This window comes from Salvelinus sp. IW2-2015, linkage group LG4q.2 (assembly GCF_002910315.2).
Source record: "Salvelinus sp. IW2-2015 linkage group LG4q.2, ASM291031v2, whole genome shotgun sequence".
Taxonomy (NCBI): Eukaryota; Metazoa; Chordata; class Actinopteri; order Salmoniformes; family Salmonidae; genus Salvelinus; species Salvelinus sp. IW2-2015.
The window spans coordinates 26,604,581-26,619,851 of NC_036843.1; the positions used below are offsets into that span (position 1 = coordinate 26,604,581).

Below are 15,271 nucleotides of genomic sequence, written 5' to 3' on the forward strand. Positions count from 1 at the left end.
TCGACATCGCCCCAAATCCTAAATAACCACTCACTGCTCCTTCCCCACAGATATCTAATGATCCCCGCTGTGTAGATCTGAAAGGATTGGATGCGTAAAATATATTAGTAATACTTCCACTATATGGACATCCATGAGCTGTTCTTGCAGATGCTCTGGGGAGGAAACAGAGGCCATGGTGGCAAACGTAGTCGCAACAAACAGACTTTGTGGGCAAGGCCCAGGCTCAGATCAAGCTGGCGGTGAAGTACAAGAACAACCCCTGTAGGAAGTTGTTCTGTTGCTGTTTCCCATGCTGCAACAAGTGAGACAGACAAGACATTTTGTTGTTTATCTCATGTCAAGATCCTCTCAAAAGTTTTTTCATGGCCATGACAATGTATGTAAAGAAGTAGAATTAATCAATTTGCAGTTGTTTACACAAGTATGCACTTGATCCTGAAATATTTTCAGATGTACAGTATGGGTGTTCCAGTGTACAAAACATTAAGAAACACCTTAATATTAAGTTGAACCTACTACCATCCCCTTTGAAAGCACTTAAATATTTTGTCTTGCCCATTCACCATCTGAATGGCACACAGACACAATCCATGTTTCCAGGTTTAAACATCCTTCTTTAACCGGTCTCCCCTCCATCTACACTGATTGGTGGATTTAAACAGGTGAAAATAAGGGAGCATAGCTTTCAACTGATTCACCTGGTCAGTCTATATCATGGAAAGAGAAGGTGTTCCTAATGTTTTGTACACTCAGATGGTATGTTTGTTTAAAATGATTAGCATGTTTGAATGAAATGTGTCATTTTGTATGTCATGCAGCTATTTCTATCTCTTATTGTACATTAACACCCTTGCCTAGCTGGTGTTAGGAAGAGGACCCAGTATCTTGATGTCAAACCGCTGAAGCTAACATGCAATATAGTGTGATATGGGGTGTTCCATTTCTTTAATGTTGTAAAAAGTAAACATTTGTTTGGTGCTCCAGGCTGGTAGTTAAAAGAATACTTGATTATCAATCAAGAATGTTTACTTGAGTGCAGTTCAAATGTTTCCTTCTCCCCTATTCCTTTAACTTTCAGCTCTATTGAATGTTTGATTATTTACAATTTTTTATATTATTATGTTTCATAACAGGATATTGGGAATTTTATGAATACAAATGCTGTAGAATGTGCCCTTTGTTTCATTTGAGCATTCATTTTGATGTACTCAATTACTTGATCATGATGCATCATTCTCAACTGTTATCAGTGATACATTTGAGTTCCTTTCTTTGAGACACAACCGTTATTGCTACACTGACTGATATTGCAACTGAAGGCAACCTCAAAATGACTCAACTGGATTTGACATTGTTAAGAAAACAAGAATGTGCCTCAATTTTTCCATTGTATAGTACACATCACATGCAGATATCCAAGAGACCATTGCTATTTCTAGTGTCCATCATGAGTCAAAAACAGACTCAGAATCCTCATCAGATTGCTGTGACGTGTAGGCTAACTTTCAACGTCTGTGTTCCATAACCCCACCAGCAAGTGAGGTACCTATCTCTCTGTTCGACAATCGCCCAATCCTAAATCAACCACTCACTGCTCCTCCCCACAGATATCTAATGATCCCGCTGTGTAGATCTGAAAGGATTGATGCGTAAACTATTATAATACTTCCACTATATGTGACATCCATGAGCTGTTCTTGCAGATGGCTCTGCTGGTGGAGGAACAGAGGGCCATGGTGGCCAACGTAGTCGCAACAACAGACTTTGTGGGCAAGGCCAGGCTCAGATCAAGCTGGCGTGAAGTACAAGAACAACCCCGTAGGAAGTTGTTCTGTTGCTTTTTCCCATGCTGCAACAAGTGAGACAGACAGAGACCAATATCAGTGTTATTGTTTTATCTCATTTCAAGATCCTCTCAAAAGTGTTTTCATGGCCATGAACAATGTATTTAAAGAAGTAGAAGTAATCAATTTGCAGGTTTTACACAAGTATGCACTTGATCCTGAATATTTTCAGATGTACAGTATGGGTGTTCCAGTGTAAAAACATTAAAACACCTTAATATTAAGTTGAACCTACTACCATTCCCCTTTGAAAGGCACTTAAATATTTTGTCTTGCCCATTCACCACTTGAATGGCACACAGACACAATCCATGTTTCCAGTTTAAACATCCTTCTTTAACCGGTCTCCTCCCCCTTCATCTACACTGATTGAAGTGGATTTAACAGGTGACATCAATAAGGGAGCATAGCTTTCAACTGATTCACCTGGTCAGTCTATATCATGGAAAGAGAAAGTGTTCCTAATGTTTTGTACACTCAGTGGTATGTTGTTTAAAATGATTTATGCAGTTTTGAATGAGGGTGCCATTTTGTATGTCATGCAGTATTTCTATCTCTTATTGTACATTAACACCCTTGCCTAGCTGGTGTTAGGAGAGAGGACCCAGTATCTTGATGTCAATAAACCGCTGAAGCTAACATGCAATATAGTGTGATATGGGGTGTTCCATTTCTTTAATGTTGTAAAAAGAAAACATTTGTTTGGTGCTCCAGGCTGGTAGTTAAAAGAATACTTGATTATCAATCAAGAATGTTTACTTGAGTGCAGTTCAAATCCTTACTTCTCCCACTATTCCTATAACGTTCTGCTGTATTGAATGTTTGATTTTACAATTTTTTACATGTATGTTTAATGATGGGATATTGTGATTTTTATGAATACAAATGCTGTAGAATGGCCCTCTGTGTTTCATTTGAGCATCCCTTTTTGATGTACACAATTACTTGATAATGAGGCGTCATTCTAAACTTATGATTGTGATACATTTGAGTTCTTTTCTTGGAGACAACAGTTATTGCTACACTGACTGATATTGCAACTGAAGGCAACCTCAAAATGACTCAGCAGGATTTGACATTGTTAAGAAAACAAGAATGTACCTTGATCTTTCCATTATTTCGTGCACATCACATGCAGATATCCAAGAGACCATTGCTATTTTTAGTGTCCAGCATGAGTCAAAAACAGACTCATAGAATCCTCATCAGATTGCTGTGACATGTAGGCTAACTTTCAACGTCAGTGTTCCATAACCCCACCAGCAAAGTGAGGTACCTATCTCTGTTTGACAATCGCCCAATCCTAAATCAACCACTCACTGCTCCTTCCCCACAGATATCTAATGATCCCGCTGTGTAGATCTGAAAGGATTGGATGTGCAAACTATATAGTCATACTTCCACAAGTCAGTTGGTATAACATAATTGAGCCTCAATCTATAGTGTAGAAGGTACTGTGTGTCCGATGTTTTAGAATGTGAGTCAATCACTTAGGCTACAGGAAGTTTGCGGCATATGGTCGGTCGGTCATTGGGCAATCAAGCTTTGCCTATACCAAATTATTTATACTTTTAAGTATATTTTAGCAATTACATTTACTTTTGATACTTAAATACATTTAGAACCAAATACTTTTAGACTTTTACTCAAGTATTATTTTACTGGGTGACTAACTTTTACACGAGTTACTTTGTGTTAATTAAGATATCTATACTTTTACTCAAGTATCACAATTGGGTACGTCTTCTACCACTGGTCACAAAGTTCTCCCCAATGAAATGATTGCCTATAGACATCAAGGGAAAACAATACAAAGCACATCATTCAAATAACTGTACAATTGACTGCCCAATTTATGCCGTATCGTCATCAAGGGAATGTGTTCATTTGATAGAACACATTGTCAAGCGTTTGATTTGTATTTGTTGATCAGGCTGAAGTCATTATGGTCAATCGACAGTTGTCTTGCAAAATCGTTACAATAGAATGAATGTCAGAGTAGCTATCTGCTTTGATAATTACAGTAACACCCGCTGCAACGACATATAATGCCATATAATGCCGTTTGATTAAGATTGTTTTTACATTGGAATGTTACATTTTTGCGAGTAGCGTGAAAGAAAATATACCTTTCAGTATATATTGATATCCATGATCTGTTATTGGAACTGTTTTTGACGCCAACCAGGATGGCCGAGTGGTTAAGGCGTTGGACTTAAGATCCAATGGACATATGTCCGCGTGGGTTCGAACCCCACTCCTGGTAATCAGTGCACATCTTTTGTTAATAGTTCCGAGTTCCTGATGTCATTGGTAATGTTAATACTACTACTAAAGATATGCGGAAAATATATTCACAACCTGAAAGAGTTACAGCGCTACCACTGTCTATTATATTGTCAAGTGACCGCAATAACAATTGAAATACATGTCCTCAAAGATGGAAGGCAGGCGGAGATCAGGTGGGACCATTCTAGCCAATGAGAGGGCAGATACGCGAACAACAGGACATAGAGATTAGATAGAGAACTCCTCTTTGTATCGGTGCTATTGTCGTATCTGTGACAGCATGGGCAGCGCCATTGAGGCTGAATGAGTCTCCCAAAACAAAAATGGTGAAAGCCCTCCATGGCAATGTCCCTAAAAAAGGTTATATCAATCGAGTCCTCTATCTATCTCTATGACAACAGGCACAACTCAGATATAAAGTTGTTTTTTCAAAGTTGCCGAAATGCCACGTGCGTCAACATGCAACAACCTAAACATTATGAAACTGCTATTAGATCAAATTAGCAATTACATTTTTTGTTGACCAAATTCGAGCCTCTCACTAATCTCCATACATATTTTGGTCTGAGTAAAACATAGTAAAACCAAAGATGATGGATACACTGACCCTAACAATGGGAGTCGTTGCCCACAAAGCCTCATGGCAGGTTGTCTAGCTCCCGCCTACCCTTTCTTTATATTTGTAGATAAATTAGTATTGTAATCATTATTGTAATCGTTTTTAAAATATTTGATGAAGGTTGTTGAAGTCAACCGCCTGTATTCAATGGAAAGAGCCTCGCGCCGACAGACATGGCAGTCCTGCTGCTAGCTCCTTTGCAACTTTGCAGTATGTATATATTTTTTTGTGTATTATTTCTTACATTATTAGCCCAGAACGTTTTTTTGTGTTATTACATACAGCTGGAAAGAACTTTTGGATATCTGAGCGGCGATAACTCCCCAGCATTACGACCAGGAATACAACTTTCCCGAATTGGATCCTTTGTTCGTGCCCCCCAGGGCAATTGAACTTATCCCAGAGGCTGCTCCAAGACGCCGCTAGCTGAGAAGAGTTATTCGGAGTGGACTTCTAGTCCGATTCAGGAGGTGTGCACTCCATCCACCGCTTCCGAGTATATTTCACTCGCGAATGTTCAGTCTCTGGACAATAAAGTAGACTTGCGGGCAGTGTAGTTGCCGTACCAGGCGGGGATACAGCCCGATAGGATGCTCTCATATCTGTAAAAGTTTGTGAGGGTCTTAGGGGCCAAGACAAATTCCTGAGGTTGAAGAGGCTCTGTTGCACCTTCTTCACCACACTGTCTGTGTGGGTGGACCATTTCAGATTGTCAGTGATGTGTATGCTGAGAAGCTTGAAGCGTTTCACCTTCTCCACTGCGGTCCCGTCAATGTGAATAGGGGCGTGCTCCCTCTGTTGTCTCCTGAAGTCCACGATCAGCTCCTTTGTTTTGTTGACACTGAGGAAGAGGTTATTTTCCTGGCACCACTCCAGGGCCCTCACCTCCTCCCTGTAGGCCGTCTCGTCATTATCCGTCTCGTCATTGTCGGTAATCAGGCCTACTACTGTCGTGTCGTCTGCAAACTTGATGATTGAGTTAGAGGCGTGCGTGGCCACGCAGTCATGGGTGAACAGGGAGTACAGGAGGGGGCTGAGCATACACCCATGAGGAGCCCCTGTGTTGAGGATCAGTGTAGTGCAGGTGTTGTTTCCTACCTTCACCACCTGGGGGCGGCCCCTCAGGAAGTCCAGGACCCAGTTGCACAGTGCTGGGTTCAGACCCAGGGCCTCGAGCTTAATGATGAGCTTGGATGGTACTATGGGGATGAAGGCTGAGCTATAGTCAATGAACAGCATTCTTACATAGGTATTCCTCTTGTCCAGATGGGATAGGGCAGTGTGCAGTGAAATGGCAGATAGATCTGTGGATCTATTAGAGCGGTATGCAAACTGAAGTGGGTCTAGAGTGTCAGGTAAGATGGAGAGGTGATATGATCCTTAACTAGCCTCTCAAATCACTTCATGATGACAGAAGTGAGTGCTACGGGGCGATAGTCATTCAGTTCAGTTACCTTTGCTTTCTTGGGTACAGGAACTAAGGTGGACATCTTGAAGCAAGTGGGGACAGCAGACTAGGATAGGGAGAGATTGAATATGTCTGTAAACACTCCAGCCAGCTGGTCTGTGTATGCTCTAAGGACGCGGCTAGGGATACCGTCTGGGGCGGCAGCCTTGCAAGGGTTAACACGCGTAAACGTCTTACTCAAGTCGGCCACAGAACGAGAGCCCACAGTCCTTAAGAGCGGACCGCTTCGGTGGCACTGTGTTATCCTCAAAGGGGGCAAAGGTGTTTAGCTTGTCCAGAAGCACGACGTCGGTGTCCACGACGTGGCTGGTTTTCCCTTTGTAATCCGTGATTGTCTGTAGACCCTGCCACATTTATCTTGTGTCTGAGCCGTTGAATTGCGACTCCACTTTGTCTCTGTACTGATGTTTAGCCTGTTTGATTGCAGGATTTACCTCAGTGTTTTACCCAAAAGGCTCAGACTTATGTTTCCGTCTACTCGGTCCGTCACCCGTGTCTCACTGGGCCATGGCTCCGGCTCACCTGCTCTCACTTGGGGCCAAAGCCAGGCCACTGGTACTTTTCAGCTGGCATTTACATAACATTGGCTAACTGTGAATATGATCTTCTCACGAAGCAACTGTTTTGATTATGCAGAGGCTGTTGATTCTGCTCTTCACAAGTCCTCACAGCCCTAGCTATGTAAACAATTTCACTAGTATAACACTGATGTTAGTCGAAAAAAGCAGCATTGGATGCTTTGTGAATATGGGCCCTGGTGAAATGTGTGATCTTACGCATGCTCCCACTAACAGCCCCCCTCTTTTCTTTGTCTCATCTCCCAGAGGACCTGAGCCCCTGGTCATGCTGCCGTTCCGACTGCAGGATGACAAACATCCATCATTATCCATGACTACCATCCACATGCAATCCACCACCACTTTTCTAATAAACACACCTCAATCTATTGTACATGGAACAATAAAGTTTTCTATATATTTGATTAATATTCCCTTTTGTCAATAACAGATTGTACACATAGCAACATGCTTGACTGAAACAAATCTTTGAACATATCTTTAGACTTTATGGAGGTTATGGGGGTGCTGCTGTTTCCCATCAAATTTCATATTATGCCAATATGTCAAGGTTGTCAATTAGGAAGATGGTGCTGTTCAGAATGACAAGTTCATGACAGTTGATGTTCACAGGACTCTCCAAAAGCAACGTTGAATGAGCATCATGGATGAAGGAGGGGAAACAGCTTTACTTCACCAAGTCACCCAATAATTGCTTCGTGAACAATTGCTGCATCTAAAATAAATACATAAACACTTTTTTCATTCTCTTTCTCTATGGTGGATGGGATTAATTTAGCAGGTTTATAGTATAATGTAATGTTTTAAAATATATAGTCAGTCACTTTGAGTATTTTAGGTTGTCTTTTTAAATCTTTGCTAAGATAATGTATTGTTATTTTGTACATGTGAAACAGTCATTCGTTTTGGGATAGACTATTACCTGTAAATGTCAACTACCCTTTAAAAAAAAGTTGTGTGAAATTATACATATAAAACTGAATTTACCAGGGGAGATAGTGGACAAGCAAACAGAAGAATCATCACAGACACCCGTGTAAAGTATTGAGTGATATTTAATATAGTGAAACAAAGTTTTATATGCTTCAAACTACAGATTTAAGGAGACCGAAGTGGGAAACAATGGCATAAAAAGGCTTAAAAGCAGTACAGAGGAGAGAATACATGTACAATGGTTATTTCTGTGTTAGTATTACCCACATCAGCCATTTAAAACCCCTAGATAGAGCAGAGGACTTACAGCATGTGGGTTTGCAGTTTTAACAGCGCAACATCACGCAGGCTTCATTCCTCTCAGGTAGGAGAGTACCAGAAATAAATGAATAGTTTTGTTTTTAATGAAAGAGCACACAGGGCCACAGCACTTCAGTAGCACGCAGACACCAACAACATCCCTGGCATCAATACTTCCCACTCTCGCCTTGCTATTGCAGCACCACAAATGCCAGTCTTTTACCTTCATAATATAAACAATGCATTTGTTCCACCTCACAATATAAAAACATTTTTACATTGTGACTTGACATGCAAATAATACCTTTTATCTGCTTCTAAATAGCCCTTTTGTTGCAGCCTGAAATAACAGCTATTGGCTCAGAGCTTTTACATCACGTCAGCCAGAAGATGTCAGTGCCACACAGAATAACCTAGTTGGAATCACATTTTCTCTACCTCTGTGTCATTTCAATATCCTGGCATTACTGCATAACTCAATTCAATTTACAACCATCGTGACAAATGCATTTTACATCCATTGTCCAACCTGAGTGTGAACTAAGGCAAAGTCAATTGTGTTGGGCCAGACTGGTTCCTCAGTCAGTTCTGCTGTGCACATACAGTCTATGGCTGGGCTGGTCCTGATACACAGCTGTTGACTCCTTTGCGGCGTCTACGGCCATGTATCAGGGCTATGGCTGGGCTAGACTGGTGGTGTAGAGCTAGGAGACAGTTCCCGCCCATTCAGTCAGTTCTGTTAGGGCAGATTGGTTCTCCAGTCCTTCAGTCAGTTGTGCCGGGCCTATACAGTCTATGGCGGGGCTAGGCTGGTGGTGTAGAGGTAGGAGACAGTACCAGCCTGTATCTGGAAGGTCTGGCCCTGGATATGGTGGCTTGGGATCTGTTCACTGGTCTGACTGATTGAGATGGGCTGGCTGCTCTGGCTGTTGATGTGGATAGCCTGGGCCTGACCCTGCTGCTCTCTGCTCATCTGCCCCAGGATGGTGCTCTGGTCCTGGGTCACAGCCAGCTGAGAGAGGGTCTGATGCTGGTGCTGCATGACGTGGAGCTGCTGTACAGAGCCAGGGCCAGGGAGGGAGCCAGGCCTGGGTGCTATGTGCAGGGGCTGGGGCGGCCCGTGGTGGGCCTGAAGGTGCTCCATGTCCTCCTTAGATAGAGTGATGACATGCATCTGTTCAGGCTGCCCTGCGACCCCAACCCCGTTGGTCATGTGTCCGTCCTGCAGCACGCTGATAGTCTGGATCTGCTGGTTGTGATGGTCCACGCTGCCCTGAATTGAATAATAATAAATTGGATTTAACGTGTCAAAAAACCAAAAGGACAAGGCCCTAGCCCTTTATTGAGCCCGAGAGGGGAAACCCAGCATTGGACAAGCATAGGACAATACAGATACATAGACATACTGTACATCAGCACACATAGACCTGAGTACTGATGGCTGGTGTGTCCAAATACAATACATATAAACTAAAGAATAAACACTGCATAAAAGCAAAGGACTGTACAATATATTGTCTGTGTCCCAAACGGCACCCTATTCCCAATGGGCCCTAGTCAATAGTAGTGCAGTATAGGGAATAGGGTGCCATTTGGGACAAGACCATTATTGGCTCACTTTACCTGTGTGACTAAGGCCACGTTTTGCATGTGTCCTGACGGCTGGGTGAGGAGGGTCAGTCTGGAGTGGGCCTGGTCTGCCGCCTCAGAGACACCGCCCTCTGTTGTAGTAATAATGCTGATGCCCTGATCATGCCCACAGTGACTGGGCACAAAGTTGAGGTTGTTGAGATTATCAACATCTCCAGTCACAACCAGCTGTATCTCCTGCTCTGGGTGACCAGGTAGCTGGTACTGCTGGAGCTGTAGGATGCTGCGTACCTGTGTATAGATGATATCAATGACATACTTCACGATGGTTGCCTACTATGACTGCCTACAGTGTCACAAAGCTCAGAGTGGACCATAGTGTGGTTTTGAAATCTGTAATTTGTATTGTCAATTAGACTGTAATATTTTGGCGTGGCACTAAACAAAATGTCCTAACTCTACCTCCTCCGTTGCCCCTGTGGTGACCCCAGCCTCCTCTTCCACCACCCCAGCCCCGCACTGGGTCTCCTCGGTGGTGATGGTGACTACGCTCTCCTTGTTGTGCGTTTTGGTGTGGGTCTTCAAGTTGTCCAGGCGAGCGAAGGACAGGTTGCAAAAGGAGCAGGTGAATGGCTTCTTTCCGGTATGGGAGGCTACGTGACGTCGCCTGGCACTGGCATCGGAGAATGACTTGTTGCAGACGTTACAGACATACGGCTTCTCTCCTCTGGAATACAAACATGTTCACACTGGTAAATGGATACGGACTGGATCACATTTTCATTCATGTTTGTTGTGGAGCCTTCATGGGTCGAACACATTCGTTATAAGCCCCTTTTGAGTTTGTGATCCTCACATAAATTGCATCATATTTTTGGTGTGAAAATAAATAAAATAAACATACGGTAAGGGAGTTTTCCCCCCACCATCTCTCAGGATTGGCGTAAATCCTTTCCATGACAAGACATGGTGGAATAGCTCAACCTTGTACGAGTCATATCTCACCTGTGAATCCTGATGTGTGTCTGTAGTGTGCTCTTGGCTGTAAAACACTTTCCACAGATCTCACAAGTGAAAGGCTTCTCACCTGTCACAAGATCAGCAACAACTTATTACATAGTAACACACTAGAATTTGTGGAAGTTAAACCTCGTCTCACTCTACCTGTGTGAGTTCTCATGTGCTTCTTCAGTTGCGCTGTATCCATGAACCTACGTTGACAGTGTGCACATTCTGGTAAAGATTTACCCGTATGGACCCTGTGATGGCTCTTCAGTTGTCTCTTCTGGCTGAACGTCTTTTCACATTTGTCACAGCTGAATGTTTTCTCCTCTAGGATTTAAAAGAGAGAATAAGAGTCCAAGTACAATTAATTAAAGGCAAACCTTATACCTCGAGTTATTCCGAATATGAAAGCCGAATTGAAAAAGGGATACACTTTATATACGTTTTGATTGAAGTTGTATACCCCAAGAAACACACTAAAGCATTATCACTCGCTAGAAGTCAGTCAAGTAGGCAACCTGTGTGTAAGTTCATGTGATCCACTAGTGAGTGTTTGGTGGACAGGGCTTTAGAGCAGACGGTACAGACGAAGGGTTTCTCTCCAGTGTGCATCCGCTGGTGAACCAGGAGGGTGTGCTTCTGTGTGAAACTCTTCCCACACGCAAAACACTTGAAAGGCTTTTCACCTGGTGGGAACATTTTAAAACATTATTATCACTCAGGCCTATGAAATAATATGCTTTAATCTAATTGGAGGGATATAGTCACAGGCCTCACCTGTGAGGAACTTGTCAGAAATAAATGTGTTCTAGTAATTCTGTCTATAATGAAATGAAATTAGCCAATAAAAACAATCCTGGAAGTAGTAGAGGTCCCAGGCCTCACCTGTATGAGTCCGTTGGTGTATCTTTAAGAACAGGTGGTTTTTGAACACTTTCCCACAGTCTTCACACCGTGCCTCTGTGTTGGGGTATTTTCTCTTCCTGCCCCTCTTCCCTGGTTCTCTGCATTCAGACGTAGTGTCGTCCCGGTCCCCCACCCGGTAGCCCTTAAATTTCACCGGCGGTCTGATCTTCCTCTTACTCTGCCGCCTAGTACGGGCTGATCTAGGATCATAGTCTGCATCATCAGAGTCTCTTATTGGAGAATCCAGTTTTTCATGTGACTCAACCAGACATTCTTCAGGGTCTACACAGTCTACTGTGACATCATCAACTGTAACCTGCTGCTTTTCATTGGCTGCATCCTGGATATTGATGATATCACTTCTTACTTCCTGTTTGTTGGATTCTTCCAATGTCTTCACAGACATGTCCACTTCATTCTTCCTGGGACGACCCCTTTTCCGTTTCGGCTGCATCACTGCCGATGTCCCTTCTCCCAGTCCTTTACCTTCTCCGCTGTCTGTGTTCACTTCCGGTCTCACCTCGAAACCAGGACAGGTGATGTTACTAAGGCCCCTCCCCTCTACACCTGGATAGGTAATGTTCAGGTTATGGTCCGCGTGGGCTTTCACAAGGTCACTAACCTCTAGGAGTCTGGCCAGGTCTAGTAGCTGCTCGGTAACACTCTCCTCCACAGATACCTGCAGGGATAGAAATGGAAGATAAATCACTCTTGGATGCAAGATCCTTTAATTTTCAGTGCACGTCAAAATGATCACACTTCTTGATTTCAATGTAGAATGCACATTTACAGTGGCAAGAAAAAGTATGTGAACCCTTTGGAATTACCTGGAATTCTGTATAAATTTGACATAAAATTTGATCTGATCTTCATCTAAGTCACAACAATAGACAAACTCAGTGTGCTTAAACTAACACACAAATTATTGTATTTTTCTTGTCTATATTGAATACATAATTTAAACATTCACAGTGTAAGTTGGAAAAAGTATGTGAACCCCTGGGCTAATTACTTCTCCAAAAGCTAATTGGAGTCAGGAGTCAACTAACCTGGAGTCGAATCAATGAGACGAAATTGGAGATTTTGGTTAGAGCTCACAAAACACTCACAAAATTTGAGTTTTCTATTCACAAGAAACATTGCCTGATGTGAACCATGCCTCGAACAAAAGAGATCTCAGAAGACCTAAGATTAAGATTTGTTGCCTTGTATAAAGCTGGAAAGGGTTACAAAAGTAGCTCTAAAAGTCAGTCCACGGTTAGACAAATTGCCTATAAATTGAGAAATTTCAGCTGTTGCTACTCTCCCTAGGAGTGGCTGTCCTGCAAAGATGACTGCAAGAGCACAGTGCAGAATGCTCAATGAGGTTAAGAAGAATCCTAGAGTGTCAGCTAAAGACTTACAGAAATCTCTGGAAGATGCTAACATCTCTGTTGACGAGTCTACAATACGTAAAACACTAAACAAGAATAGTGTTCATGGGAGGGCACCATGGAAGAAGCCACTGCTGTCCAAAACAAACATTGCTGCATGTCTGAAGTTCGCAAAAGAGCACCTGGATGTTCCGCAGCGCTACTGGCAAAATATTCTACGTGTGGAGAAAAAAGGCACAGCACACCAACATCAAAAACTCATCCCAACTGTAAACTATGGTGGAGGGAGCATCATGGTTTGGGGCTGCATTGCTGCCTCAGGGCCTGGACAGCATGCTATCATCTACGGAAAAATGAATTCCCAAGATTATCAAGGCATTTTGCAGGAAAATGTAAGGCTATCTGTTCGCCAATTGAAGTTCAACAGAAGTTAGGGGATGCAACAGGACAACAACCCAAAAGACAGAAGTAAATCAACAGAATGGCTTGAACAGAAGAAAATGTGCCTTCTGGAGTGGCCCTGACCTCCTGACCTCAACCCGATTGAGATGCTGTGGCATGACCTCAAAAGAGCGGTTCACACCAGACATCACAAGAATATTGTGGAACTGAAAGTTTTGTAAAGAGGAATGGTCCAAAATTCCTCCTGACCGTTGTGCAGGTCTGATCCGCAACTACAGAAAACGTTGGGTTGAGGCTATTGCCAAAGGAGGATCAACCTGTTATTAAATCCAAGGGTTCACATACTTTTCCCAACCTGCACTGTGAATGTTTACACAGTGTGTTCAATGAAGACATGAAAAAGTATAAATGTTTCTGTGTTATTAGTTTAAGCACACTGTGTTTGTCTATTGTCGTGACTTAGATGAAGATCAGATCAATCTATATGACCAATTTATGCAGAAATCCAGGTAATTCTAAAGGGTTCACATACTTTTCTTCCCACTGGATGTAAATGTAAAAATTATTTTGGTTTTCCCCTGGGATTTCACTCCACGGAACCCAGTTTCCATTACCCCCATTTCCACCCCTAGATACCTGGGCACTGTAGATGAATTCTAGTACAGCTCCAAAGGTCTCCGCCGCCATGCCGTCCAGCCTGTAGGTAGACTGGCTGATCTGCTCCTCAGCAGTGAACATGAGGGAGAAGTAGTCACTGCTGGCAGCCAACAGGGCCTTATGTGCTTTGAAGTGCACATCTTCTACGATAAGGGTGATGTCACACAGAAGCTCTCGTTTTCTCAGCTTGTCAAATTTGCAGAGGATGGTGTCCCTGTGTGTTGTTGAATGAATGGCTGTGAGGGAGGTGGGTGTGATTAGGGTCTTCTCAGACATATTCTTGAGGATGGATTGTGAAGTATGATTCTACTCAAACCTCACCACCTGCAACAAAGTGAAACATAATTGGAAAGAAATAGGCCAAATAAAGTGCAATAAATTGTATGGAATATGTTGAGATTGGCGCAAAGATGTGGCGCGATCATTATAATTCACAGTTCATAATCGTGAAACTGCTTGAAATGTACCTATAGCCCATCCATCTCATCTGAACTTTTCAGGGCTCTTGACTTCACACAGATTTTGCTACTGCAGCTTACAGAACAATGAGTGCTCCAGGCTCTCACTATAAAACATTTCTCTCGATTTTCTTTTGCGATATTTCACATATATATACATTTGTCGATCAACAGCTGTTTGTGACCTTAGTAAGAACTGTTGAAGAGCCATAGGACAGATCAATTTAGCGATCACTGGTCACAAAGTCACAGGGAAGTGTGCGCATACATTTTTGCATCGTTTCAAACAGCGACACAACACGGGCGGGCGCCATGTAAGCCTTTTACATTATACACAATGAATGCACTTCAAGTGAAACCCAAAATGTAAACAAAACAACAATGTTCAATAAAGAGACTAAGAAACTTTCTCAGCGTTTCTATGATTGCTGCAAACACCGCAATGCCTAAAAAAAAAAGATATCAAGCTTTCAGGACCTTACCGTCTCTTCTTCGCAGTTGTTCAGATTATCGCGAGACGTGGAGGTTGTTCACGGGTTTTTCATGTTCTCGCAGTTTGAATCCACGATCTTTATAAACTTTGGTTGGTATAATTTTTCACCGCATTGATCTATCCACTGGGTTGTTATATCTATGCCAAGGAGCAAGGAAATGTTTGTTTATGGGAGTGAAATAGTTAGTATTATACCTCCGTGTGGTCGAATCTTTCACATGATTACTATAAATGTTGTTGAGGGGAATCTTTATCGATCTCCAAACTCTAGTCATGCCTGTTGTCTGACAAAGGTCAACTGGAACAATTTGTGGGACATTCTTCCAGTATCAATGATATACATATAAATCATT

The 15,271-nt window shown here is 42.6% G+C and overlaps 1 protein-coding gene, 1 long non-coding RNA gene and 1 other non-coding gene across 6 annotated transcripts; 2 read left to right on the forward strand and 1 right to left on the reverse strand.

The window, feature by feature from the left end:
- Nucleotides 1–4,030: 4,030 nt before the first annotated feature.
- trnal-uaa (transfer RNA leucine (anticodon UAA)) lies at nucleotides 4,031–4,113 on the forward strand. Its single transcript has one exon. It is a non-coding gene; the product is annotated as a tRNA-Leu (tRNA).
- A 474-nt stretch (nucleotides 4,114–4,587) lies between these two features.
- On the forward strand, nucleotides 4,588–7,449 carry LOC139027644 (uncharacterized). 2 transcript variants are annotated; one of them, XR_011479766.1, is made up of 3 exons: nucleotides 4,588–4,783; nucleotides 4,876–5,225; nucleotides 7,048–7,449. It is a non-coding gene; the product is annotated as an uncharacterized lncRNA (long non-coding RNA). The 2 variants fall into 2 exon arrangements; XR_011479765.1 differs by having other exon boundaries at nucleotides 4,876–4,965.
- A 389-nt stretch (nucleotides 7,450–7,838) lies between these two features.
- On the reverse strand, nucleotides 7,839–14,972 carry zbtb24 (zinc finger and BTB domain containing 24). Of its 3 annotated transcripts, none has more exons than XM_023987021.1 (9): nucleotides 14,908–14,972; nucleotides 13,947–14,291; nucleotides 11,515–12,214; nucleotides 11,148–11,315; nucleotides 10,789–10,956; nucleotides 10,630–10,711; nucleotides 10,087–10,351; nucleotides 9,658–9,915; nucleotides 7,839–9,307 (listed from the first exon to the last, which is right to left on the reverse strand). In XM_023987021.1, the coding sequence occupies exons 2-9, from the start codon at nucleotides 14,241–14,243 to the stop codon at nucleotides 8,828–8,830; spliced, it is 2,418 nt and encodes an 805-aa protein (XP_023842789.1). In that variant the 5' UTR covers nucleotides 14,244–14,291; nucleotides 14,908–14,972; the 3' UTR covers nucleotides 7,839–8,827. The 3 variants fall into 3 exon arrangements, with proteins under 3 accessions (XP_023842789.1, XP_023842790.1, XP_023842788.1); XM_023987022.1 differs by lacking the exon at nucleotides 14,908–14,972 and adding an exon at nucleotides 14,435–14,901 and having other exon boundaries at nucleotides 10,873–10,956; XM_023987020.1 differs by lacking the exon at nucleotides 14,908–14,972 and adding an exon at nucleotides 14,435–14,901.
- Nucleotides 14,973–15,271: the final 299 nt, after the last annotated feature.

Bases quoted from the DNA above. Each gene is read 5' to 3' on its own strand.
- zbtb24 (XM_023987021.1), bottom strand. From the start codon at position 14,243: ATGTCTGAGAAGACCCTAATCACACCCACCTCCCTCACAGCCATTCAT. The intron at 12,215-13,946 runs GTATCTAGGGGT...CTATCCCTGCAG, and splicing joins AATTCATCTACAGTGCCCAG to GTATCTGTGGAGGAGAGTGT. The intron at 10,712-10,788 runs GTAGAGTGAGAC...ATCTTGTGACAG, and splicing joins GCACATGAGAACTCACACAG to GTGAGAAGCCTTTCACTTGT.